The sequence below is a fragment of the Citrus clementina genome, unplaced genomic scaffold, assembly GCF_000493195.1.
Source record: "Citrus clementina cultivar Clemenules unplaced genomic scaffold, Citrus_clementina_v1.0 scaffold_6, whole genome shotgun sequence".
In the NCBI taxonomy this organism is placed as follows: Eukaryota; Viridiplantae; Streptophyta; class Magnoliopsida; order Sapindales; family Rutaceae; genus Citrus; species Citrus x clementina.
The window spans coordinates 13,734,574-13,762,332 of record NW_006262139.1 but is presented as its reverse complement, the minus strand read 5'-3'; the positions used below and the strand labels follow the sequence as shown (position 1 = coordinate 13,762,332).

Here is a 27,759-nt window from a genome sequence, read left to right as displayed (position 1 = left end):
GGTTCCAAATCCTTCATTTCAAACTCTCTAGCTAATTATGCCTTCAATTCTTAGACTCGATCTTTGTTGGGGCCTGCTACTAACATGTCATCCACATACAACAGCAAAATGATGAAATCATTATCTTCAAACCTCTTGTAATATGCACAATAGTCTTAACTGAATCTGTTGTATCCAAGGCTCATGATAAAGGAATCAAATCTCTTATACCAACACCTCGACGCCTGTTTGACACCGTATAGAGATTTATTTAATCTGCAAACCAAGTTTTCCTTTTTCTTTTCAGCAAAACCTTCTAGTTGGAGCATATAAATATTTTCTTCAAGTTCTCTATGAGGAAATACAGTTTTCACATCTAACTGCTCTAAATGTAGGTCAAATGTAGCACACATCTCCAAGACTATTCTGACGTTTCGTGAGTCGAACCATTGGAAAAAATATTTCGTTGAAGTCAATACCTTCTTTCTGAGCATATCCTTTCACCACCAATCTTGCACGATACCGCTCCACTTGGTCATTGTCATCACGTTTGATCTTGTAGACCCATTTGTTATTAATGACTTTTCTTCCACGTGGTAGTGATACAAGTTCCCATATATTTGTTCTTGTGTAGAGCCTCAATTTCTTCCTGCATTACTGTCTTCCACAAAGTAACATCTGAACTGTTTAAAGTTTCATGGAAAGTTGATGGTTCTTCATCCTCTGTTAAAAGATAGTATGCAACATTGATCTTTGTGACATAATTCGAGTGCCATACTGGTGGTCGTCTCTCACGAGTTGACCGACGAACTTCTGGAACCTCGAACTCGACTGGTTCTTATTCCTCGTGCTCTGGTACTGCTTCAGAAGAATCTGAATCTTCTTTTCCTATATTATTTTTCACATACACTAGTACAATCTCTAACTTTTCTTTTACATGATATCATCTTCATTTCTCATTTGCAGTTGATCTTCTACAAAAATAATATCTCTGTTGATGACGATCTTATGGGCAGTGAGGTCCCACAGACGATACTCTTTTACTCCATTAGCATACCCCTAGAAGATATACCTCTTAGATTTTAGATCTAACTTTGTTCTTTCTTGGATATTGTACATCACGTACACTGGACATCCAAATGCATGTAGATAAGAGTAATTAGTTGGCTTTCCAATCCACATCTCCATCGTTGTCTTCAGCCCAATTACTGTGGATGGCAACCGATTTACTATATAACAGGCAGTTTTGGCTACTTCTGCCCAGAATGAATTGGGCAGCAGTCCTCTACATAGCTCTTATCCTTTCTGTAAGAGTCTTGTTCATCCACTCTACCACTCTATTTTGTTGAGGAGTGTATGCTACCGTGAACTGCCTCTAAATACCTTCTTACTTACAAAAAGCTAGAAACTCGCCGCCTGTATACTTTCCACCATTATTTGTCCTCAAGCACTTGATCATTTTGCCAGATTCAAGTTCCATCCGTGCTTTGTAATTTTTAAACACTGGAAATACATCTGACTTTTTCTTGATTGGATACACCCAACATCTCCTAGAATAATCATCAATGAAAGCCATCATGTACTTTGCACCTCCCATGGATATGTCTGGTGATTCCCAAACATCAAAGTGAACTAAGTTTAGAATGCATTTACTTCTAGCAATAGATCTACTGAACTTTAATTTATGTTACTTACTTGTAACACAATGTTCGCAAAATGGTAAGCTTACCGATTTGAGCCTTAGAAGCAATTTTCACTCAGAGAGAATTTTCAAACCTTATTCCGACATGTGGCCAAATTTGAGATGCCACATCATCATTGACTCTTCTCCATTTGATGCGACACACGCATCAGTCTCCTGTAGTGTTTCTCCTTTATGCATGAATAGATCAGCACCGATTTTTTCTGCCTTCATCAATACAAGCGCTCCTTTAACAATCTTCATAATTATATTCTCCACATGAGTTTTGTACCCATGATTATCCATTTGTCCCAAAAACAATATATTTTTCTTTAGGTCATTGACATATAGTAACTCTTTAATTGTGCAAATTGTACCATCAAATATTTTTATTTTGACTGTACCAATACTAACGATCTCCAAGGCATGATCATCTCTCATATATACAGATCCTCCTTAGATAATTTGATATGTGTGAAATCATTCTCTTTATAGGTCATGTGTCAGGTAGCTCCTGCCTCCTGAGTCTATGAGCCAGACATCAGATAGCCGTTTTCTGCCTTTTGAAACAGTTGTTGTCTCCCTATAGAGAATTTCGCCATCATTCGAGGTACTTGCTACAACACACCCTTGAGCATTTGATGACTCAAGTTCTTTGCCCTTTCTTTTCTTCTGGTTGTTCCAACACTCTTTCTTGACATGCCATTTCTTGCCACAGTTGTAGCATTTAACATTCTTCTTAATTTTAGATTTTGATCTACCAAACCCCCTCTTTTGTCTTTTTTGAACGCACCCCTAATCTCTTATATATTTACAGTTTATTAAAGTAATTTATTTTTCCTCTTTCTTCAAACCCTCATCTCTAAATTCTTCCCCATTTTTTCCATTTTCAATTAAACCTATAATTAATTAATTGCAATCAATAAGAGAAACTTGACATTCTCATTAAAGCTACTTCCTTGTTGCCTGAAGGTTCATTTGCTCTATATCATATAAGCAATAATGAATTGAACTTTTTATATAAAAGAAAATCACAGATATATTTTTGTACACATAATCTATTTATCATACAATGAAATTCAGGTGTAAGTAAATTGAAATTTTTTAGGTTTTATTACGTGTCTTCTTCCCCTCTTCTCCTCCATGTGTCTCTCCATTTTCACCTTAAATAATTTAACTTTAGGGCTTTCTAATAATTGGATGATGATTATTATTATTATTATTATATCAGTAAAACTCCTCTTATTATGTTAATGAGTTTCTTTTCTTAGGAAAAAAGAATATTTTAACAAATGATAAAAGATGAGAGCTTTAACAAAATTTCAAAATCTGTCTTAGTTTTCATTTTCTTTGATGCATCTGGCATGTTTGATCTCTTGATTATAACTTACAAAAGTGGGTATTATAACAAAATGATGATGATTAGTGATTTGTGTTGAGAGAATTTGGGAAAAAAATGATATTGGAACAAAATTTTGTAAACTTTAACTTTTCTTAATTTTCAGTAAATATCAGGGACTGCATTGTTAATAAATAAACAAACACATCGCTGCCCTTGAAACTACTTTTGTGTTAGATCTAAAGGTGGCAGCACAAAAAGGACAAAAAGAGGAGTATCGTGTACCTGTTGCACCATAGCTAGATCCCTTTAATAGATGCATTCTTAATTTTCTTTCATTGTAGTTTACAGTCAAATGTGAAATTTTTAATTCCAAGAAAAAAATTGTGAAAATTGAGCATATATAATTCAAAGCAATTTTATACTTTTGGAAGAGAAAACTCTAGCATTGAAAGACGGCTACGATTTTGTTTAAGTTGGATCTTGGGAGCACTGGAGGCATGAGTTTATTTGGCCTCTTTATCGCCTTTATCGAAGATGTAAGCACGATACAATGTTGGAAACTACTTTCGACCACTCAATTATGACCATTACAAATCATGTTACATGTCAACTTAGTCAAAACAAATATAGGATCAGCAGCAATAAAAATAAGAAAATAATCATTAAGGTTAATTAGATATATTCTTGTTTGGAATTGATATAAAATGCAAGCAATGCTTTGGAAACCAAAGATAGAATATTTTGCTTGTACTAATAGAGTCTCGTGCTGATAATATGTTAAATTTTTTTATTAATTAGGAACACATAAAATATAAGAGAGAGTAATAAGAGGCACAATAATAGTTTAGAGACAAATAAGAAGATGAACTCTCCTTTTATATACATATAACCATACAAATAAAGTAAATGATTAGTAAATAGAGCATTAGTCATAACTTCTTATGAGATAATTGGAAGTTGTAGGAGATGACGAGTTGTCTGGTGGGGATGTAAAAAATTATTTTGATGAACCATATAATTATAATTATTTCATAACAAAAAAAAAAAAGAGGCTTCAGGTACAAACATCATTTTCCAACTTTACATTCATAGTTTTATTGTTACTTCAATCATATTCAATTATCTTTTTTTTATGTATCAAAGTAATTTACAATAAGTACACAATCAATTATTTCTTAGAAGAAACTAGTTGGTTTGATTCTTCTATTAAGGTTAAGGGTTTTAATTTGTCTTTTACATCAACCTTTAAAGTGGGATTAGAATGTGGATTGGATAGAATTAGATAGAGTGCATGATAATTAAAAAATAAATATACAAAAAAAGAGTAATGATAGAAATGCAATTGTTTGTATAAAATTATTTTATACAAACTAATGTGGTATAAATTTATTGGTTGGATGAAAATATAAAATAAAAAAAAAATTATATGAACGAATAGATATTTAACCAAACCAATTGAATTGTATCATATCAGTTAAATGATTATAACTCTATTACTACTCAAAAAGAATTTATGGAATCATTATATTTAGAGTAGGGCTATTCACACTTTAAAAATTTCTCTAAACACTATAACTTCATTAAAAACTTTAAACAAAAATACACATCATATGAATTATTATTAAAGACAATTTATTACAAGTTAATAGTGTATGATTACTCTGAACACTCATATAATATACTCATTATTCCATGTACATAATTCTTATACTTTAACTTTATTTCCAACATCTTAATCAATACATAGATGAATAATGATTAAATCAATTTTTTTATTTTTTTATTTTTGCACTCATTATTTATGGAACATTTCTTATTATTATTATCTCATTATAAGTTGTTCTCGGTGCAAAATTTAATATCGTACATAAATAAACAAAGAAAATTAAATATATTTTTGTTGAATAATTTATTTATAACGGACTTGATTACATTTTTGTAAAAATTTATTAAAATCTCTTCAAATTAGTTGTATTGAATAACTTTATTGGTGTTAGTAAATAAAGTTAATTAATTTAAATAGTTTGAGTAAGGATATTTTTTGAATTTTAAAGAGTGTTCAAGGTAAAACTTAATTTTAAAAAAAATAGTAGTATATGAGTGTACAAAATAATATAGTTTTTAAAGTAATTTTTAGAGTGCAAATAACCCCACCCTTATATTTATCATGAATATTTAAGGATAGCATAAAAAATGGTGGACATTAAATGGTAATTTTGGCAACTAGGGCAAGTCTAACTAATCTCTTTTGCGGATAACGTTCATTACATAATAATGTTCTTCAAAAAGTTAATGTTCTTCAGTTACTGCAGTATGGCTGAAATCTTCTGGTTGATCTCTGAAATTCTATAAAAAAAGAAGAATTTCCAGAACTTCAAAGCTCAGCACATCTCTAGGAACTGTAATAGCATAGCTCATAATTAGCTAAATTAGCCTTACAAAAGAAGGAAATTGTATTATGGTTGGATTAAATTCTAACGGACATTATGTATTTGTGCTCAAGTTAATTCTATAAAAGGCATACTTTCTTTAAAAATAAAAAAATAAAATAAAAGTTTGCCACTTTTATTTCTTCGGTTCAAGTGATGTCTTCTAACTTAGGAAAATGAGAATCATTGAATGATTCACATGCATAATATATTAATATGCCCCTTCGTGGGGAAGCTGCGTTAGTACCATAGTTGATATTCCATAGTGTATACGCAAGTAAATTGTAAAGTAAAATTTCACATGCCATTAGGGCATTGTAAAGTAAAATTTCACATGCCATTGGGGTTAACGTTTTTCATAACTGAATATGTAGTGTAATTGTTACTTCGCCTCGTCATTTATAAATTTTTATATTATATTGAAAATGGGAGATAATATTTTAGAGTAGAGAGTAACAGCATCATGGATGATGCGAAGCAGCAACACCTGAAAGGTACTCCGAGCGGGCCCGGCAAAAACCCAACCGTCCAACGGCAAAACGAAATTCAAATGGAACGCATAAAAATTGTCCCAACGGTCAAATCCTTTTTTAAATTTACCAGCAAGCATAAACTCTCTCGAGACTCTCTCTCTGTAAGTTGCCATTTTCATCATCTTCATTCACTGACACAAATCGCTCTCTCAAACAAATTCCCCCCCAAAATCTCGGCTTTCTCTTTAACTTAAAAATCCTCAACTCACCACCTCTGATGGAAACTGAGTACGTGTCGTCGTCATTCAACACGCCTTCAAAATCAACGATCCCAAATTCGACTTCGACCTCCTCCAAGGTCAGAGTGATCGTTAGGGTTCGCCCTTTTCTTTCTCAAGAAATCGCGGCAAAAAATGGAAACTCAATCTGTTGTATTTCAGTTCTTGATCGAGGTTCCCTGTCTTGCAATGAAGAAGTTGCTGTTTATCTGAAAGATCCTGACACCATGTCAGTACTGCTGCAATTTTTGTTTTTAATTTCTTGTTCGAACTTAGATTTTAATTATGATTTTTTTTCTCCTTTCTTTGCGGTTTTAGTCGAAGCGAGTGCTATCAGTTGGATTCGTTCTTTGGCCAAGAGGATGAAAGCGTGAGCAAAATATTTTACAGTGAAGTGAATCCTCTGATTCGAGGGATCTTTCATGGCCGCAACGCTACCGTTTTTGCCTATGGGGCTACTGGCAGCGGCAAAACTTATACCATGCAGGTACGCTACTATTAAGAGACGGGTACCCATTTGTATTTGCTGAAATTCTGTTTGGTTAGAAGGAAAATTGAATGATTCAGAGTGGCTGGAAATTCGAGGAATTTACCTACCTAAGTGAGTCAAATGGCTGGACTAATATCACTGTGGTTAATTTTGTATACACTGTAAGAGAAAATTGAAGTGTCAGTTGATAGTTTCATCTATTATAGAACAAATTTGATAAGTTCGATGGTTGAATCGTGAAAAAATCAACTCTTCTTGAGAGTCTTATACTCTTATTATTGATTTCTTTTGGCCATAAGTTACAAATTTTATTCCCAAGTAGTGGAAAACTCAAAGAGATCATCGTCTCCGGGTTCATTTGGCTTGGCTACTTCAAGTAGACTGGAGTAAGTTTGGGATTAATACACAGATGCTATGAGATAATCATTAACTGTCAAGTACAAATGTGCCGGTCTGGGTGGTAATCACTAGATTCCAAGCAAAAATGAGTGCTTATCAAACACTTAAGTTGAATCACAACAATCCAAAAAATACCTGTAAATGGATTAATTTATCTAGTGTAGTATCTTCTATTCACATTTAAATAACAAACATAACTTTAATGTTTCATAGAATTCATTGTTTCTAGTATCATGTAAACTAACTTTATGACAGTGATTGGTGTTACAGGGTAGTGAAGAGAGGCCAGGCCTAATGCCATTGGCTATGTCCAAAATTCTATCTATTTGTCAGAGCACAGGAAGCACAGCAGAGATTTCATACTATGAAGTCTACATGGACAGGTGTTATGATCTTTTGGAAGTCAAAACCAAGGAAATTTCAATTTTGGACGATAAGGATGGGCAACTCCATCTCAAGGGACTCTCTCGAGTTCCTGTTAACTCAATGACAGAATTTCAAGAGATATTTTCCCGTGGAATCCAAAGAAGAAAGGTGGCACACACGGGACTGAATGATGTTTCTAGTAGGAGCCATGGTGTGCTTGTGATTTCGGTTTCTACCCTTCTAGGTGATGATTCGAAGGCTGCGTTAACTGGGAAGCTGAACCTTATAGATTTAGCAGGTCATTTCAGCTCTTTTTAAGTAGCTCAACTCTTTCTGAATATCTAATTGTTTTATGTACATGGCTTAGCTTGTGGCTTGTAGCCTCCTATTTTCTTTCTGAGTTTATCATTTTTAAACAGGCAATGAAGATAATAGAAGGACCTGCAATGAAGGAATTCGTCTGCTTGAGAGTGCCAAGATCAATCAGTCCTTGTTTGCATTGTCAAATGTGATACATGCACTGAATAACAACAAACCCCGAGTTCCATACAGAGAAAGCAAATTGACCCGTATATTGCAAGATTCTCTTGGAGGGACAAGCCACGCTTTGATGGTTGCTTGTCTGGTAAGAATTTTGTATTAGATCACTCATCTTTTCATCTTGGTCTACCATCAATAAATTTATCAGAATTCAATTCAAATACACTTTTTGTGTTAAACAGAATCCAGGAGAGTACCAAGAATCTGTTCACACCGTTAGCTTGGCTGCTAGATCACGCCATATTTCAAACACTCTTCCTTCAGCCCAGAAAGTTCAGACTCCAATGGTTAAAATTGATATGGAAGCAAAACTGCGAGCATGGCTTGAATCTAAAGGCAAGACAAAGAGTGCACAAAGAATGGCAGTACGTGGTACTCCAATTGTGAGCAAAACTCCTACTTCTGTATGTTCAGTCAAGAAAACCATTAATCACAGCTGCAGAAAAGTCAAGGTTTCTCCCAAACAGGACGCTTCTAATGCTGAAGACAGGTATAGGAAGGGAGCAGTAACTTCTATGTCATGCAGCATGATCATCTGGTTACCAAAACTTAGTGCTTTACTTTTATGCAGGGCTTTATGTGTCCCTTTTAGGAACTTATTAATTGATGAAGGTCTTGGTGATTCTTGCTCAGAGGTAAGTTCTAGAACTTAACACATGCTTGTTTACTAACATCTATATAAATCCATGATCAAATCATCCTACATAATACAATTTGAATAATGAAGGGTGCATGATACTGTAGTAGAAAATTGACTCTTATGACCTAGCACGAGGTATTTTAAAAGGATTATTGTTTACCAACGATCAGGATAAAATTTAAAGGCTATATGAGATTTTATTGTTTTGAATTTATTGATCGTTGCAGAGTCACCACATGGTTGCCAACGATACAGAAGAAATAACTGCCGGTAAAGATGGAATTATCTCCATATCATCACCAAGACACTTACCTGGTATGGTGCTTCTACATTCTTTTTCCTCAAAAAGATTTGTTATAATAAATTTGATGTTTTAGGTATTAAAGGATCCATTTCAATTGGTTGGATATTTTCTGGTCATTATATGGGGTTCTCTGAGATTTCAAATGTGATGCAGATGAGCAATCAGAAGAGAAGGCAACTTTCATGAACTCTCAGGCATCACCAGTTTTTGAGAGGAAAAGTGCGACGCAAAGTCCTCTCAGAACAGCACTCTCCCCTATCAATATCAATGCAAATACAAAGCCCCTCGAGAAACTATCAGACACAGATCAACATTGCCCATTGCTTGAACCAAAGACTCCGAGAACACCATTCACTGCAACATGTGCATCCAACAAATTCCAACCAATCGGCACTCCACTTGATAAATTCAGTGCACAAAGCATTCGCTTGAAGGTATAAGAGATATAACTAAAGCTTGATGATAGTTATTTCTTTTAAATACCTTTCGTGGTTCTCGTATTTAAAAATTTTGATGTACACAGAACTCTCTTGTGCAAGAATACATTGATTTCTTGAATACAGCCAGCAGGTATAATTCTGTTTCCATTGCTGTTTTTTGCACATCTTAAATGCCTTTTTATTAAGCACACTAAAATTCGCAAATGGTTTTTTCTATATTTACAGAGAAGAGCTCGTGGAGTTAAAGGTACAACAAGGCTAATCGATCAGTTATGGCAATGCTGATAAATATCATTTTTCGAGTAATCCAATATAATTTTCATTTACATTCCTGTGTTCATCGTGCAGGGGATAGGACAGAGATTGGCGGATTACATATGTGAGCTTAGACAATCAAGCCCCCTAAAATCTGTAAGTTTATATATAACTCTGGAGATAAAGAATTTTCGAGTTATAGTTTGTATGCAGTAACACTAATTAAACAGTGAATTCTGAACCATTTACAGCTGAGTGATTTAGAGAAAATTGGGCTCTCAACCAAGCAGGTAATAAATCAGCAATATTTGTTAACTCCCCTATGATTCAGCCTTGAAAGAGATGAATGATAATGATCTGAAACAACATCTGACAAACAAAAATTTCTCACAGGTTTACAACTTGTTTGGTAAAGCCGCAAAAGGAATTTTCGATAGACCAGAAAGCGCAACTCCCAGTTGTTAAGAAACGTTGTCGGTCACATAACAGTTTCACATGGTGGGATTCAGTTGTGTGGTTTTGATCAATTGCCGTATCATATATTCTAACGGTGGCAGCCGTAGATCGTGTGAATTGATCAAAAAATTGTGTATTCCTGATATCAAGTCGCAGATTTGCACTTTGCAATGTAAACAATATGTTGTCAAATTGGCATGTGTTCTGTTTTGTAGAACTCTCTAAACTTCAACCGAAAGCGAAACCGACAAAGAATCAATTCAACACTATGATCAGAACAGGAAAAGAAAAATACTATTCATTTATTCATATATATATATAACCACATAACTCAAAGCAGAGACTCGTACATAAAACAGTAGTCTATTCTATATTCTACAAACGTTCACAAGAAAGCCATTGAAGCAGAAGCAAACATAGGTCTTAGATTCTATATTAGTTCTTATTTAAAAAAGATCCATATATATGCTTTTAAACAGGCAGCTGGTTAATTAATTCCATAGGCCGCATGGCGCATCTGTCTCTCATTTGCTGCAGTTACACGGGTTGCAGTTGCATGGGTTGCACTTGCAGCCGCCGTTGTCGTCTCCCTCGTTCCTGCAACCGTGCACACATGAGTCCACAAAATCACTCATTTATAGACAACTAATTCATTCAAATGGAAATATATATAATTTTTGCGATCCGGATCTTAAAATACGAAAAAATTTCAAAAGATCTTTAAAACCATAGAATTTAAGAGATTTAAAACTTAAAACGCTTAAACCGTGCGGATTGAAATATTTTTCTGAATTTTTCCGCACTTTAAAATTTCGGATTAAAATATTGCTATACACGTATATATATACGTGTGTGTTCTGCCCGTATTAAAAACAAAAGACACGTACACTTTCTCTGGTGCAACTTCAGGAACTACTTCAAGGCTCTCGGCGATAACATTCTTATTGTCACTGCAACGTCACCATATGATTTTTTTTAGCAAATCAAAAGCTTAAAATAAATTAAAAATTAAAAATAACAGAAAAGTTTTATGAACATAAATAGTTACCCTTCATAGGAGAAATCAGTAGCCTGAGCAGGAACACTTCCACCGGATCCAGCCATTTTCGGATTCTTATGAAAGATTGGAACAAACAGTTGATTATATGATACTTGATGTACGGCGAAAAACCACTGAAGCGCTATAACAAAATAATATCCCCGGGAGTTGGATTTTATAGTGATGAAAGGCGGTTGCTGACCATACACGTGTCAATATTTTAAACCATGCTTATCTCTAAGGTTTACGTCCAAAAACCAAAAAATAAAAATCTATAACCTCCTACGGGATATGGATCACGCGTTTGCCTCCGGTCCTCTTTATCTTTGTTGACTGAGTCTTCCTTGTTTGGTGCGTCATCCTTTTTTTCCTGACCGTCCAATAGAAGTTGACCGTGATCAAGATGGATCAAATGCGGACCCCTCTTGTAGAGTTACGTTTGCAGCTTATCTTGGGGCCGCGTTTGTGCCACTTAGCATTCGGTACCGTATGCAATTAGAGGTTCGGACTCGGTGATTTTAATGCCAACTTTTCATGAACTTGAATGGTGAACGCTTCCCACTAAGGGGAACAAGTATGGTCTCTATATATAAAAAAAATTATTTATATGACTTTGCTTTTAGCCATCGAAGTCATCAAAGAAGGGTCTAGGAAATATCCCATTATAATATCAAATCATTGTCATTGAATTTCTTACTTCCTTTGATCATGACAGGATGAATTAAAGATAACATAGTTGTCCACATTGTAAACTACGTTTGTAAACTACGTGAAGACGCCGATCTCTCTACGTACATGAGTTGCGTTTGTTTTGAAAATGTGAGAAATTACTGTTATATTTTTTTTTTATACATTGATATATTACTATCATAGCTCTACTGATATTCATAATTAAAAAAAATCTTTCTTGAATAATTGAAGATAATCTGAATGTCAATCCTCACTTGAAATTAAAGAGAGATCCATCCTCATTATTAATATTAAAAAGAAATTAATTCTCTTATAATGTAAGAAGATAAATAAATCTTTATTATATAAAAAAATTAAATTTTAACATTGTATTAGCGTTAGGAGTCGAACCCATGCACCCAAGATTGTTGGGCGCATAGGTGTGCTAATGGACCCGTAGTCCATTGGCCTGAAAAGCCACTGCTACATTTAATGTGTGAATTAAAAGCCAAGTTTTGTTACAAATACTGTCGTTTAGAATTACTGACGGTGATGTTTTGTTACAAATTAAATGCTGAAACCGTGAAACGTAACGTCCCTCTCCTGCTTTTTCGACAGTGCGTAGTGGGCATTATGTGTACGTAGAATAGGAGAGAGCCAGGTGGAGGGTGAAATCGAAGAGACCTAAAAAAAATTTGGGGTTGAAAACGTCACCAGTGTTGAAAGCTTTTTTGTGATAAATCCAATCCATTGATTAAAGGTGAGTCACCGCCAAAGCATGACCTAGGACTGAGAACTGCGACTGCTTGCTTTCTACCAAAACAAACTGATGGGCCAGTTAAAATTTTGTATATTTTCTTTGTTTTGTTTAAAATGTAGTGGGTCACTCACATAGACCTGAATCCAGAAAGCCCACCAAACGAAAAACAATTGGGCCCCAATTGTGCAGCACGGAGGAATGATTTAGTGATATTTAGTGATGAGACCTTGAAAGAAAGAAAAAAAAGGCCGCCCACCGTGGGGCTCGAACCCACGACCACAAGGTTAAGAGCCTTGCGCTCTACCGACTGAGCTAGACGGGCTTTGTTGCATCCAATCGCACGATATTATATAAATATCTTTCTAGCATTTGAATCTTTTCGGACGAAAATTTGCACATTTCAAAATGCTAGGAGGCAAGAACCATTTAGCCGGACAAAGATTCTCTCCTAGTTTTTTTTTCTCTCCTAATCTTTCCTAGTGAATTAAGTAGATAAGATTGAATTTTAAATTTTAATATTGACAATTAAACCAGCTTTAATTATTTTATTTATAATTAAACCAGCTTTTTTCCATTAAATTTGAAAAATTATGACAAACTAGGAGAGAAAAATACTAGGAAAAGATCTTAATTCTTTTAGCCACATATTCACCAGATAAAGGTTTCAGGAGTAGATAAATGATTTCTTTTGATTAATGAGGAAAAATAATCCACCATCTAACAAATTCCCAACTTTATTTCCTTTCTCAAACCGCAAGTTTTATTTTTTATTTTTTTGTTAATATACAGATCAAAATGCATATTTTTAATTATACAATATGTATGTATGTGTATGTATGTATTTATCACTATTAAACAGATACATATTCTTCTTCCTATATCTTCTGTGTTCTATCTATGGTATTTAATAAACACTATTAATTACAGAGTAACTCAAAAGGGCAAAATTTTATGAGTGAGGTGAAGAAGGAACCTTAGGAAGCCACCTCCTGATCCTCAGCGACAGACTCCTGAAAAGATTGCTTCCTCCAAAAGATCCTCAAAGATTAAGTCCTCCACCTCAAGTGCCACACACTCGGAGTTGAATTGCAGGCTCATCCACCCGTTGTTCTTTGATAAATCGCTACTTGTGATATAGTCCAATGACTGATCAAGTTCAGGTCTCAAGCTCAAGTACCTGCTTATATTTCTCCAGACCTCCTTAAGAACACGGTTTCCTGCTGGCATTTGAGGGATGCAACATTGGGAAGACAAGGGCTTAGGATAGTAACTGTATGATCTCTCGTATATCTCCATCAATGTCTCATTGATTAAATCAAAGAAAAGCACGTGATTACAATTACCACCTTCATTTCCAGAACAGTCAGGATCAAGGAGAATGCAACCTCCCACTTCTTCATATACTGAAGGATCTACTGGCTGATCATCAGAGTGCCAAGTCCCAAGAGACTCAGTCCCACTGAAGCCGGTCAGCTCCAGTATGTATTTTACATAATCAAATTTAGCTTTGTCTTTTGCATCCACTTGAACATGGGGAATGTCAATATATAGATGCTTGCTCGGAAAATGTACTTTCTCTAACACACTTCTATGAGTTACTAGAGAGGCATCGATGCTGGATTCATGTTGATGGCCAGTCAAAGTATCGTGTACACCAGGAATTAGAAATTCTAGCATCTCTTGTGACTCTGAATCATGCAACGCACATTCATAAAGCATCAGTTTCACCCGTTAAAATACAATTGTCAGTGAACAAAGGCAAGCAAACTTCCAAGAATCAATCAACGGAAATAAAATTAAATTAGCAAGACAGCTTCATTCAGTTGTACTTGTTCATGGAAAAGAAAATTTTAAAGATGATGCTCTGAAAGCTAAAATCTGTCAGACACCTAACCTAAAGAATGTCAGAAGATTAGGATCTTTCAGGTCACAGACGATTCGGTTTAAGTAGTCAAAGTTGGTGTACTTTGAGATTGTATACTTAGGTTGTGGTGTAAGGTAATAAAATAAGTTGCAAAAGTAACATACCTTCTGAAAAAGAAAATTCTGCAGCGCTTTCTCTGACCTCTTGAGAATTGAAGTCAAACACTGTGACAGGACTTGGTTCGGTTGCTTTAGCATCAAGATCTAACTCGCCATCTGATGCACTGTCCCTTGTCGTCAAGGTGATCAGATCATCACTGAGTTTATCCACCTCCATAATACTGTCCACAATGGATGTTGAACCCACTTGATCTCCAGCACCAGAGTCTGTTTGACTAACCTCTACCAAGTTTTGAATTTGACTTTCCGCAGGAGTATCTAATTGCGAGCAGTATTCTGAAGCCATAGGCCCATCCGTGCTATTTTGTTCACCTACACTAGTTAGACTTCCAGTTTCTTCATCCAAAATCCTGACTGGCATCCAAGAAGAATAGGCATCGGAAAATCCCTCATTCTGGTAATAATAAGATTTAATCTCAGGTAAGGAGAAAATCCTTCCCAGAGATTTGGTAGTATTCCTAGAAGGCGATGCCTCCTCTTCTCTTTTTACTTTTAATTTCTCAGAGACAGGCTGTTTGGCTTCCCTTTTGAATGTAGATTCATACAATTGACAGTATCTATCGAGTGTTTCATTTACAGATGATGTCCTTCTCATATGGTGACGTCTACTTGAACGACTGCGTTTACAGTCACTCGTGAGAGAAGGGTCCTTTAGCTGATCAAGAGTTTCATTATTCAAGTCTTTGGAGAACCCCTGGTTACGAGGTAGTTTATGAAGGATTGCATCCATGGTGATTCGATGCCTTTCACTTTTGCTCTCTTTAATTGCATGTTTTATCTTCTGTTTGAGATCCTTGAAATGCTTAATCGCCACTTGACTCCTGCCAGGATTATTAAAATGGTGGGTTGAACCTGAAGAAGAATTATTGGCAATGTCCGCTGCTGCTTGGTTTAGCTTTTGGATTCCGTCTTCTCTGTACTCAACTTCTGTTGATTGGATTGACTTCTTACCGATATCTTCTTCTTTTTCACAAGACCTATTGACATCCTGCTTTCGCTTGAGTCTGCTTGGCCCAGGAACTCTTCTGCCTGATAAGCCAGGTAAAGGGAAACTCTCAGACTTAGTTAATCCCATTCGAGTGTTGAGTACATGTTGATTGTGGTAGTGATGAGCAAATGGAGAGCTTGGGTCACGCAAAACTTTTCGAAAGAATTCTCTATTGAAATTTATTGTATCTAGAGCATCCAGAAACTCCTTTGACCGATGAAGGGAAGCATCTGTAGTAGGCTCCTTGTTTATCAAGTTCTGCTCCACGGAAGCTTGCTTTTTGTTCTCATCAACCTGGCAGTTTTCACCTGTTTCTCCATTGGCAAATGGCTCGTCAAAAGGCTTTTCTAGAAGTGAATCCATTGAGCTGATTTTGTTGGAGTCTTTGTTTCCTCTATAAGCAATTTCGAGACTTCCATCATTTGATGTTATTACAGAAAGGAAATCCTCATGTGAAGCTTTTAAATGATGAATGGAATTAGTACGTGTCAATCGTGATCGTACAGGATAGGTTGAAGTTCGGTGATGTTGGCCCTTCCTCTTAGAAAACTCTTCGTTGACCAGAGATTTTTTCTGAGCTTTGACAGAATTTTGCTTTGTTGGAGTTGTCTGTCTCACTTCCTGAACCTGGAAAATACAGACTAGATCTTAATTTTCTGTAATTTTATCTACAGGTCAAAATCCTAGATAGAGGAACCAGAACCAAAGACGAATATGCTAATGAAGATCATTATCGAAGAACTTACATGAGAGCTGTTCACTTGGTCATTGTTAGTTTCTTGCAACTTATCAGCATTTTGGATCTTTTTGTCTCTTGGGTTTTCATCCCCTGCAAGCCAAAACTTGGTTGTTAACATGTATGCATTCAAGAGTTAATTCTTCGCAAATGTCAAGTACTCTGTAACAAGAAAAGTCCATGAGATTGCTATATACTACTTAATGAAATCAAAGGCAGCTGCAAATGGTTACTGTCATTCAGCAGGATAAATCTGTTTTTAACTCATCAACGGGTGCTCATGAAATTTGGCATTGTATAGAAGCCAAGAACAGACAGACTCGATGGTAATAAATTGTAAATGTAGTGCACCATGTTTAGTATGATAAGATCAATTAGAAAGATAGTTAAGTCTATAACAAACCAGGTCTCTCACAGAAACATGGTATTTGGACTGCCAGAGCAGCTAAAGAACTAGGAAATTACAACATTTGAATGGAAACTTTTCGAGATAAATGGTAACTAAACTTATCTCACCTGGGGCCCGTTTATTACCACCATGCTTCCTATGTGGAAGTCTTTTCTTCACATAATGCCAGTCGGGGTACCTAACGACATGAAGTATAAGACCCCATGCGCATCCAGGATGACCACCCGGAACACAAATGCGAGGGTGTTTCTTCTGTATATGCTTTCCCATAAGTCACAATGTGCACCTTTAAATCTTGAACCTACTTGAGTGGCAAATAACTTCAGCTACAAGCTTGTTGAACCTGATCAAAACTGCAGATTAATATCAAGAGGTTGACAAGGTGTTTTATCGTCCATCAATCGATAGAAATAGATTAAAATTAGTGAATTACATAAAGGAGACACACACTGAATTCTTTGACTGCCTATTGATGTAAAACGACTTTTTTATTTTGACATCTACAGAAACACTCATCGTAAAATGAACAAACTGTAGCCCATACGATTTCAACAGATATTATTCTCTTGGACATTTTAGCATCAACTATCCATTTCAACAAAGGCCCCTCAAGAAACTACAGATACCATGTCATCAATCCAACAATGTCTTCATATGTACATTTATCTCTTCTAACACAAAAAGCATTTTTTTCCAGAAAACCAAATAAAACTTAAAAAAAAAAAAAAAAAAAACTACATATTCGAATCAATTCATTGTCTATAAACAGATAAGCTGCTGACACAAATAAAGAAAATGAAGATATTCAACAAAAGCATGCAAGCAAAAGAATGAAGAACAAAGATAATCATGCCCTTGGATAGAGAATCAAAGTGCTGGAGCTTGTCCTTAGCCATATATGGCAAGAATTAAGAAATAAATAAATAGAAAGAAAGAAAGGAATCAAGCAAAGGTGAATGTATCCCACATCAATAACGCTAAAGAATGTTGTGTTCGTTTTGTTTTGGTTTTCTGTTTTTTGTTTTTTCGTTTTTGGGTTTTGATTCTGAGATTCAAAAATCGAAAGAGAAAGAGTACCCGTAGTTTGTCTGAATTAACGCATTTGCTTTTTGTCTGGCCCTTGATGTCGTTTCTTTTATTAGTTACTACCCGCCATTTTCTCTCTCTCCTTTATTGATAGTTTATTTAATATTAGGGTTCTAACAATCTTCCATTAAACAAATTTTAAAATATATGAAAATTATTCTACCAGTCATATAATAAATAAATGATATTATGTCATATGTTTATTTATTTTAAGATATCAATATATAAATAATAATTGTAATAAATTTAATTACATATATCATATGTATAATAATTGATTGTGTTACATTTGATATACATTATAAAAAAAAATTTTTACGTAACAACTCTAAAAGATTTGAAAAAGAAAATTTGGAGAGTATTTTTTTATTGTTATAGAAAAAAGATTGCAACGGTTTGATTATTTAAAATAGTTACAGAGATTCTCTTGTTTTAAATAATGTTCACACAAGTCTTTTTCAAGATACACCGACCCTTTTGTAATAATAATATAAATATTTATATTATTTTATAAAGATTTTACTGTATAATTCTAATTTTAATTCAAATTATTTATAAAATTTGTTCATTCAAATATGAGCATGACTCTATAAGTCGATACGAGAAAATATTTTTTTCATTAAGTATAAAGATAGTTACATGGACAATCATAAAATACGGTATGGGATTAAGAAGGCTCTAAGCCTTTAACCTCGTACCTATACAATTTAGCTCATATAGCTTTTGATTCTTTAAAAAAAATAAAATAAAAACCAAACTAAAGATATTAAATGTTTAGCGTATTTTGAAAAAGAATATAAATATATTTTATTATGAATCGAAAAAACAATTTAATTGGATCTGCTAGCCAACTTTTGCAATTTTCAAGGATGGACCATACCATATCAATGTCTCTTTCCTTTGAATTCGCTCATTGTATGAGGATTACAAAAAGCTATATAAGCTCATCCAGAAGATGAAGATTGCTTGCTTCAGTTTCATCGTTTTCATAGCAATGTCAGAATCTCAAAATTCAAAGTGAAGAGGGCTTCCATGAGGAAATGGGCCTGCTCAATATTCTATGTTGTCTTTAGTGTGTCGAAGAATTCTTTGAATTGAATGAATCTGTTCTTGCTTCTGAAAGGGCCACATTCTAATTACAGTACAAAATTTGTGGTTTTAACCTATACGAAAAATATAATGTGACAACATTAAAAACTATCAAATATTAAGTTAAAAATTACCTTTCAAATTTAAAATGAAGTGGACTTCTCTACTTAATATCTAATATTATTTTTACGTGGGCACAAGCATTCCTATAATCTTTTTCTGCTTTTCATGAATATGAATTGAAAAACAACATTTTTATGAAGCTAAAATATTAAATTTTATATTAACAACATATGTGACAGATAACATGACACTTTTAGGGGTTACCATACACCTTGTAGTGCATAATGGTCAAGTCAAACAATGCATTATTTGGAACACAATTTTTTTTTCACCTAACAGCTAGAGGGATGGGCAAAGTCCAAATCAATTTTCTCCCATGATTCAAATTCAATGGCTAACTAGGTAGCGTTTGTTTTTTTGTCTGAAAGCTAAATGGGTATGAATTTTTCTAAAGTTTGAATGGGTCTGAATATGAAAATCTGAATGACATGTTTGTTTTTCTTTTTTTAATATCTGAATATAAGTGGCATCTTGTTAGTTTTTACAATAAAAAACATCTTAAACTTAGTTGTTTGACATTTATGTCCTTGTAAATTAAAACAAAAAAAAGAATTACATTTTATAGTTTAGGAAATAAGTTAGTTTATAGAGATATTTTTGGCATATAATATTTACTTGTCATTAAGACATTTTCTCATTCAGATAAAAGTCACAAAAAGTTTACTTTTATCTATTCAGATGTAAATGTCTGAAAATCAAACATAAGTTCTAAAAAACAAACAAGAAAATTTTAAAAAATGTCTGAAATTAATAAAATTTCAGACTTTAGACATTTAACAAACAACCTCTAAATAAAACTACTTAAAAATTATTAGATCATACCTCTTGGAACAAAATTTTTTTTGACTCACTACTTCCCCACGATTCAATTTCGAATGACATGCCAATAAAATTACTTAAAAACTAACAAACCCTTGAGTAGGGGTGGGCATTTTACCCTACCCAACCGAAAATTTTTGGGTTCGGGTCGGATCGGGTTGTTACTAAAACCCAATCGGGTGAAAAAGTTACTGACCCGATCGGATTGTAATCGGGTCACCCGAACCCGAATACCCGATCGGCGAATCCGAATACCCGATCGGATCACCTAAAAAAAAAAACATATTACACACACACACAGCGAACACGCACGCAGCACACACCACAACCACTCACTCACAGTTACACACACAAAATCACAACTGTGAGTCTATGACTCTCAACTCTCAAGTCTCAGTTCTCACACACAAAAACAAAATCACAAGATTCACAACTCACACACACAGGCCAACCGCCACACCACAGCCACTCCACTCTCTAGTCTCCACGGAACATAGAGCACACATAGCAGCCAACCACCCACCCACGCATAGGGATGGCAAAAATCCCCACGGGGACGAGTACCCTCGGGGATTTTTCCCATTCGGGGAGGGTATGAGGATAATTTCATACCTAATTTCTTATTCGGGGAAGGGACGGGGAAATTTTTTTACCCAATTTCTTATTCGGGGAGGGGACGGGGATGAGGTGGAATCCCCATCCCCTACCCATTTCCTCATTTTAATTTTTAATTTTATTTTAATTTTTTAAAATTACCAGTAAATAAATAATAAAATTTAAATTATAAAATTATAAATATTGGTAAAAATAAAAAATATCAAAATATTTATATTATTAAACTTTTAGGCCTAATTAACTAATTAAAGTCCTAAATTTTTATTTATGACATTAAAAAGACCGAGTAGATTCTATTAGCCCAACATTTTTTTTAATTTTAATATTCTTTAAATATTTTAATCTTAAATCTATTATTTATTTATTTTTAAATGTTATAATTGTCCACAGCGAATCACAATTTTAATATCTAATCTAATCAAATCTAATATTTGCTCTTAATTTGCTCTGATTTAACTATTGTGTTGTAAAGGGAATAGTCCACATTTATAAAGTGCCCACGCCACCATTGAAAAAGTTAATTAATCTAAATTCGATTTTATTTGTAATAATTTTGTATTAGACTATTAATTTGTTCATGATAGTTTGTAGGGATGGCAATGGGGAGGGGAGGGGAGGGGACCAATCTCCCCATACCCATCCCCGATATTTTGCATATGTCCCCGTCCCCTCCCCATCCCCGTCAGAATTGCTTGAGAGAATCCCCATCCCCTCCCCGAATAATAACAGGGGATCCCCGAGGGTCCCCGGTCCCCGAATAACTAATAGTCTAATACATTTTTTTATTTTCGATTTTAAATTAATCATATTAAAATAAACTCATACCGCTATTGTAAGCTCGTAACCAACTTTGACAGCACATTAAGGCCTCCAATGTGCTTGGATGAAGTTTGTTATGGTATGGGCTCATAACTCTACCACTAGTGTTAAAAGCTGATTCAGAAGCAACTGTTGTAATTGGAATTGCCAAAATATCTCTAGCAATTCGAGCTAATGTAGGATACCTATTAGCATTTGTCTTCCATCAACTCAAAATATTAAAATCTTCCATCCGAGGTATAACTTTCTCATCCAAATATGAATCTAATTCATCTACAACAAATGCACAATCTCCATTGTTTACATAATCATCAAAACCTGTCATCCATTTGGTTGTTTTCTTATAAGAATCCCCTGTAGATCTAGTAGAAGAACTAATACCAGTATAATCAAAGCAATAAATAGTTGGTGAAAACTTCAATTAATACTCTTCAACTAACTCCCGGTAAGGGGTGACCACTTTCCCAACATACAACTATTTTGATATTTATTATTTTTAACAATATTTATAATTTTGTTATTTATTTATTAGTAATTTTAAAAATAAAAATTAAATTAAAAATTAAAATGGGGAAATGGGTAGGGGATGGGGATTCCACCTCATCCCCGTCCCCTCCCCGAATAAAAAGTTGGGTAAAAAATTTTCCCCGTCCCCTCCCCGAAAAAAAAATTGGGTATAAAATTATCCCCGTACCCTCCCCGAATGGGGAAAATCCCCGAGGGTACCCGTCCCCGTGGGGATTTTTGCCATCCCTAATAGTTTGTAAAAGAAGTTTGTATCCCTTGCATGTTGTGTTACTTACTAATTTAATGTATGTGACTTTTGTAATAGATATTAATGTAAGATATATTTTGAACTTTACTTTTATTTGAATTTTTTATTTTAATATGATTAACTCAAAATCGAAAACAAAAAAAAATGTATTAGTTATTCGGGGATCGGGGACCCTCGGGGATCCCCTGTTATTATTCGGGGAGGGGATGAGGATTCTCTCAAGTAATTCTGATGGGGACGGGGAGAGGACGGGGACATACGCAAAATATCGGGGATGGGAAAACGGGGAGATCGGTCCCCTCCCCTCCCCTCCCCATTGCCATCCCTACCCACGCACACATAGGCCACAGCCAGTCAGCCACGCCGCGATCTGCTGCCTAGTGCCCATTGCCGCGATCTGCTGCCCACATCCTGCTGCCACGATCTACCCACTTCCTGCTGCCGTGATCTGCTGCCTCGATCTGCCTACTTCTTACTGTCGTGATCTGTTGCCTCGATCTACTGCCGCTTGCCGTGTTCCACCGTCGGCCGATCTGCTACTCCAAGCCTCCAAGCCCAAGGCCGAAGCTTCCAAGTTCCAAGTTCCAACAGGACCAACCCGACCCGAGTTCCTCCCATTCTTACCCGGACCGATTTGAAGCTTTGACTTTCAAGTTTCAATTTCAATCTTTCATGGTATATTATATAGTTATATATGCTTCTTAGTTATTGCTTAATTGGTTATTTATTATGTAATTGATTAATGTTTAGTTGTTGTAAATTTGTAATTATGTATTTTTAAATGTTAGTAATAAAATAAAAAATTGATGTATTTATGATTTTGTTATGAATAAATTTTTATTAATTGTTAATAAATAACAAAACTTTTGTTAATGATTAAGATTTATATCAACGTTAATTGATAATTGTTAATAATTGTTAATAACAATTATTAATTTTTTTTAATAAATTAGGAGATTAGGTAGATTAAATATTAAAATTAAATATGATGTTACATATATTTTCTAATTATAATGTGTTATTGTGTTATGTGATTATGTGCACTTGTGCAATAGCTTTAAACCTTCAACCTTAAAAAATTAATTAATTAAATTAATATTTTATTGTATGTTAATCAATTTGGACTTGAAATCAAAGGGTTTATACTTTATAATAAGAATTAGGACATAGATAGGCAAATAATATCATATTATTATGGGGAATGGGTAATTGGATATTATAAATTAATTAATTAATCATGAATTTCTTGCTTTTGATTTATGGAGTATGAACTATTTGAATTGAAATTACTAATTAGATTATTTTTGAATTAATGATTTTTTTATATATTTAGATGCTTGGACACTCAAGATTGAATTCAAAAAGTGACGATGAAGAACAAAGTATACAAATGGAAGGAACTTAAAGAGGAAAGGAAAAGGCAAAGCGGAAAAGACCGCCAATGAAGAAAAGATTGGAAGTATGGAACCATTGCACTTTACTCGAAGATAATCCAAACAAATGTAGGTGCAACTATTGTGGTAAAGAATATTAATGTCATTCAAGGTTTGATGGGATTACAAATATGACAAGGCATCTAAAGGGATGTGATACATACAAGACATTTCGGGAACAACAACGTGGAAGTCAACAAAATTTGACATCTGAGGGCGGTGAAGAAAATGCAAGTAATTTGGTTTTGGGTAAAGGATGAAGTTAAGACACGTGTCGAAGGGCATTAATAAAAATGATTATTATGGGTGAGTTGCTGCTTAGCTTTATAGATAACAAAAGATTCAGGCATTTTCTGCAGTGTAGTTATCCCGCAATTTGTTATGCCATCTCGAAAAACTATTGGTAGAGATGTTATGGAGTTATTTTTGGAGGAAAATGTGATGTTCAAGAGTTTGATTTGCAACAACAAGTAGCGGGTGTCTCTTACAACTGATACATGGACTTATGTTCAAAACATAAGTTACATGGTGATTACAGCTCATTTTATTGATAATAATTGGTGTTTGAATATGAGGATTATTAGTTTTAGCGCAGTCGAAGATCATAGAGGAAAGTCGATCGGCAAAAAGATTGTGGCTTGCTTACAGGATTGGGGGATAGAGAGGTTGTTTGCAATAACTACTGATAATGCCACTACAAATGATGTTGCCATTGTTTATGTCACTATGCATTTGCTTGCTTGGAGGAATGATGATGCACTTGTGTTGGCGAGACAATATATGCATGTGCGTTGTTGTGCACATATTTTGAATTTAATTGTTGTTTCAGGGTTGGGTGAATTGCATATTAGTGTTGCCGCTATTCAGAATGTTGTAAAGTACGTGAGATCCTCCACCACGAGGTTGCGGACATTCAAACAATGTGTTCAACAGGTGAATGGTCCAAAGGGAATTGCTGTTTTGGATTGTCCGACCAAGTGGAATTCCACTTATTTAATGTTGATGACTGCGCTGAAATTTCAAGCGGCATGTGATGTAATGGCAAAAGTGGATAAACCTTATGAGGTATATTTTGTTGAGAAATAAAATAATGTTAAAAGGGTGGGCCCACCTGGACCGGAGGATTGGGAAAGTGCTAAGCAAATTGTGAAGTTTTTGAAGGTATTTTATGATGCCACATTATTATTTTCTGCCTCTTTAAATGTGACTTCTAATCTTTGTTATGATATTGATACTATTGGCTTAATTGAGAGTTCATTAACTGCACTATAAGAAAGTGCAGATCCTTGAGTGTGCTCTATGGCTTATAGTATGAGGGAAAAATTTGATAAGTATTGGAAGTCTACAGGAAAGATAAACAAAATGTTGATTATTGCCTCTATTCTTGATCCATGAGCGAAATTGGATTTTGTTAAACATATTTTTGAGATCATTTTTGACAATGATAGTTCGATGGTTGAGCAAATGACCAAAGTAGTAAATGACTTGTTGAATGAGCTTTGTGATGCATATAGTGCATCCTCCTCTAGTTCCACACCATCGATGTATAATGAGAGTGGTCTTAGTGGCAGTTATGGTGGTATAAGTGAAATACTAACTAGGCAACCCAAGAGGGGGGTGAATTGGGATTTTAAAAATTATCCTAGGCAAACCACACAACAATTTAATCTATTGCCTTAATCAAATTGAAAACAATAAATTCAATCATGAACAATATTAAAAGAGTAAGGGAAGAGAAAACAAACACAATGATTTTTACGTGGTTCGGCAATCCCCGCCTACGTCCACGCCTCCAAGCACACCGGGCTTGAGGATTTCACTAAGCTAGCCTCCCAAGGCTTCAAACGCTTACAATTGACTTCCAAGGTGTCAATGGACCTTTACAACAAGAGATTATCCCCAATCTCTTAACCCAAGTGTATCCCAACACTTACAATCTTTTAACTTGATTTTACAAAAAAGATTACAAATGAATCTCTCTCACACAATATGTTTGATCACAAGTGAAAGCTCAATGTGTGAATGAATAAGATGAATACAAAGATTTAAAGCTCAATGAAAGTTGTATTCTCTATATTTTGCTCAATGATGATCGTTGGAATTCTTCTTGTTTGAATTGGATTGAGCTTATTTATAGTTGGAGCTGAAAAACTAGCCGTTACAAACTGTCTGCCCGAAAACGGTTCGCCGTTAACCATTAACGGTTAACTGTTTACGCTGGTCAAAGTTACCGTTGGGCCAATTTTCAAATAAACGGTTAGCCGTTTAGGCTTACCCTTTCACCGTTAATTTCCAGAGACCTGCAAAACAAATTTGGTTTAACCGTTCCTACTAAACGGTTCAAGGTTAGCAAACTGGAAATAATCTGTTAACCGTTTTCAGTAAACGGTTCACCGTTAGTTTCCAGAATCATCATTTTAACAATACTTTGCAGAACATGCTTTCTGGAAATTATCGGTTAGCCTTTTTTAAATAAACGGTTAGCCGTTTGCTACAGTGATTGCTACAGTAACCTGCACAGTGCACTATTTTTTGAAATTACAGTTTGACCCCAAAACTTTACAAAACTGTACTATAATCCAAAACGTTATGAAACTTTACAAATAGGTCCAATTTCAGAATTTCTAAGTAATGCTTTGTTAATCCCAAAACTTTCTGAAATTATGTTATAGCCCAAAATGCTATGACACTTTTCAAATAAGTCCTTCACCAAAATTTCAAGCAATACTTGTTTATTTCAAAGTTTTCAAAATGTTTCAATTAAACCATAAACTTTGAAAAACAACCAATTTCATAAAATCATTTTTCTATTAAATATGAAACATTTATAATGTGAAAATAATGATTCATTTAAAAAGAATGAAAACAATCAATTTCATAAAATCATTTTTCCATTAAATATAAAACCTTTATAATGTAAAAATAATGATTTATTTAAAAAGAATAAAAACAATCTAAGCTTAAAAGATATATCATTCTTAATCTTGTTTGTTATCATCAAAATCAATATTATGGAAACATATATGTTAACAATCTCCCCCTTTTTGATGATGACAAACATTTCATGTATTTAAAGAATGATTCCACAAAAATTATTTGAGCTTAAAAAATATATCATTCTTAATCTTGTTTGTTATCATCAAAATCAATATTATGGAAACATATATGTTAACAATCTCCCCCTTTTTGATGATGACAAACATTTCATGTATTTAAAAAATGATTCCACAAATTACTCCCCTAAATATAATCTGCTCTTACAATTTGCCAATTAGCGAAGTTAATGATTTAAATACATGGATTTTTCTCCCCCTCATCATCAAAAAGAAAAACTTAATTGGCAAAGAAAAAAAGTAGCAAATTTTTTTTTTATAAATTTAAAAACATGTATTCTTCTCCCCTTTCATCATAAAAAAGAAAACGTAAAGGAAAAGAATAAAAGTAGCAAATTTGTTACCCATGTTGTTTGAGTAGAAATTTTGAAAGAATCTCCCCCTAACAACAAGCATTACCTCAAATACAAGATTAATAATATTACTCCCAAATTATTATAGATCATGATAAAAGCCAACTCCATACACAAATAATCACACCAAAATATCATGTCCCATTATTCCATTAATTACCAAATCAACAACTCATAATATGAAATTATCATATAAAACACCCATGTAATCAAATCGTCATCATATCTCAAAATCATCAAAATCATCATCATAATCAAATATCAATTATCAAGACTTCAAATCAAGCATATATAATTATCAATTATCAAAATCATCAAGAAATCAAATTATTCCAAGTTTATGCCGAATTTTTTAAAATTACTCTTCGCAAAGAGGTTTTGATTTGTTTACCAAATTGGCATGCATATTATCAACTATCCAAGCTCCATAATTATCAATCACATTTTATAAATAAAGACAACTAAACACATCAAAGATCTAATGTGACATTTTAATAAAAAAAAAATCTCATATGCTTAAAAATATCGAAGTATATGAATTTCTCCTTTTTTCGATATCATTTAAAGCAAGTTATGCATATTTAACAATGCGTCAAGAAAGCACAAACAAAAATGTATCCATTCACCAATCATAGATTCCATAAGATCAAACTTCATCAAATACAATGGAATCATCAAAGCACAAATTTTATCATCAAAACTTAAGCAAAGCATAAGTACATAATGGCAATATATAAATCATCAAAATCAACATATGCCAATATATAGATCATCAAAATCAACATGACTACTAAGAAAAGCCATAATGATGAGTTAAA

The 27,759-nt window shown here is 34.1% G+C and overlaps 2 protein-coding genes, 1 long non-coding RNA gene and 1 other non-coding gene across 4 annotated transcripts; 1 reads left to right on the top strand and 3 right to left on the bottom strand.

The window, feature by feature from the left end:
• The first annotated feature begins 6,016 nt into the window (after positions 1 to 6,016).
• Positions 6,017 to 10,482, top strand: LOC18039021 (kinesin-like protein KIN-10B). Its single transcript, XM_006429019.2, has 13 exons — positions 6,017 to 6,411; positions 6,501 to 6,669; positions 7,342 to 7,735; positions 7,857 to 8,062; positions 8,160 to 8,467; positions 8,549 to 8,612; positions 8,845 to 8,932; positions 9,075 to 9,355; positions 9,445 to 9,491; positions 9,587 to 9,608; positions 9,710 to 9,772; positions 9,868 to 9,906; positions 10,010 to 10,482. The coding sequence occupies exons 1-13, from the start codon at positions 6,182 to 6,184 to the stop codon at positions 10,079 to 10,081; spliced, it is 1,983 nt and encodes a 660-aa protein (XP_006429082.1). The 5' UTR covers positions 6,017 to 6,181; the 3' UTR covers positions 10,082 to 10,482.
• LOC18038454 lies at positions 10,347 to 11,267 on the bottom strand. The gene is made up of 3 exons (XR_002904832.1): positions 11,121 to 11,267; positions 10,960 to 11,022; positions 10,347 to 10,669 (listed from the first exon to the last, which is right to left on the bottom strand). It is a non-coding gene; the product is annotated as an uncharacterized LOC18038454 (long non-coding RNA).
• Positions 11,268 to 12,789: 1,522 nt separating this feature from the next.
• Positions 12,790 to 12,862, bottom strand: TRNAK-CUU. The gene has a single exon. It is a non-coding gene; the product is annotated as a tRNA-Lys (tRNA).
• A 672-nt stretch (positions 12,863 to 13,534) lies between these two features.
• LOC18038453 lies at positions 13,535 to 16,986 on the bottom strand. The gene is made up of 4 exons (XM_006429017.2): positions 16,824 to 16,986; positions 16,318 to 16,400; positions 14,569 to 16,198; positions 13,535 to 14,228 (listed from the first exon to the last, which is right to left on the bottom strand). The coding sequence occupies exons 1-4, from the start codon at positions 16,984 to 16,986 to the stop codon at positions 13,537 to 13,539; spliced, it is 2,568 nt and encodes an 855-aa protein (XP_006429080.1). The 3' UTR covers positions 13,535 to 13,536.
• Positions 16,987 to 27,759: the final 10,773 nt, after the last annotated feature.

Bases quoted from the DNA above. Each gene is read 5' to 3' on its own strand.
- LOC18039021 (XM_006429019.2), top strand. From the start codon at position 6,182: ATGGAAACTGAGTACGTGTCGTCGTCATTCAACACGCCTTCAAAATCA. The intron at 9,356-9,444 runs GTATAAGAGATA...TGATGTACACAG, and splicing joins CACAAAGCATTCGCTTGAAG to AACTCTCTTGTGCAAGAATA. The intron at 9,907-10,009 runs GTAATAAATCAG...AATTTCTCACAG, and splicing joins TTGGGCTCTCAACCAAGCAG to GTTTACAACTTGTTTGGTAA.
- LOC18038453 (XM_006429017.2), bottom strand. From the start codon at position 16,986: ATGGGAAAGCATATACAGAAGAAACACCCTCGCATTTGTGTTCCGGGT. The intron at 16,199-16,317 runs GTAAGTTCTTCG...TGTATTTTCCAG, and splicing joins ACCAAGTGAACAGCTCTCAT to GTTCAGGAAGTGAGACAGAC. The intron at 14,229-14,568 runs GTATGTTACTTT...TGCATGATTCAG, and splicing joins AGAATTTTCTTTTTCAGAAG to AGTCACAAGAGATGCTAGAA.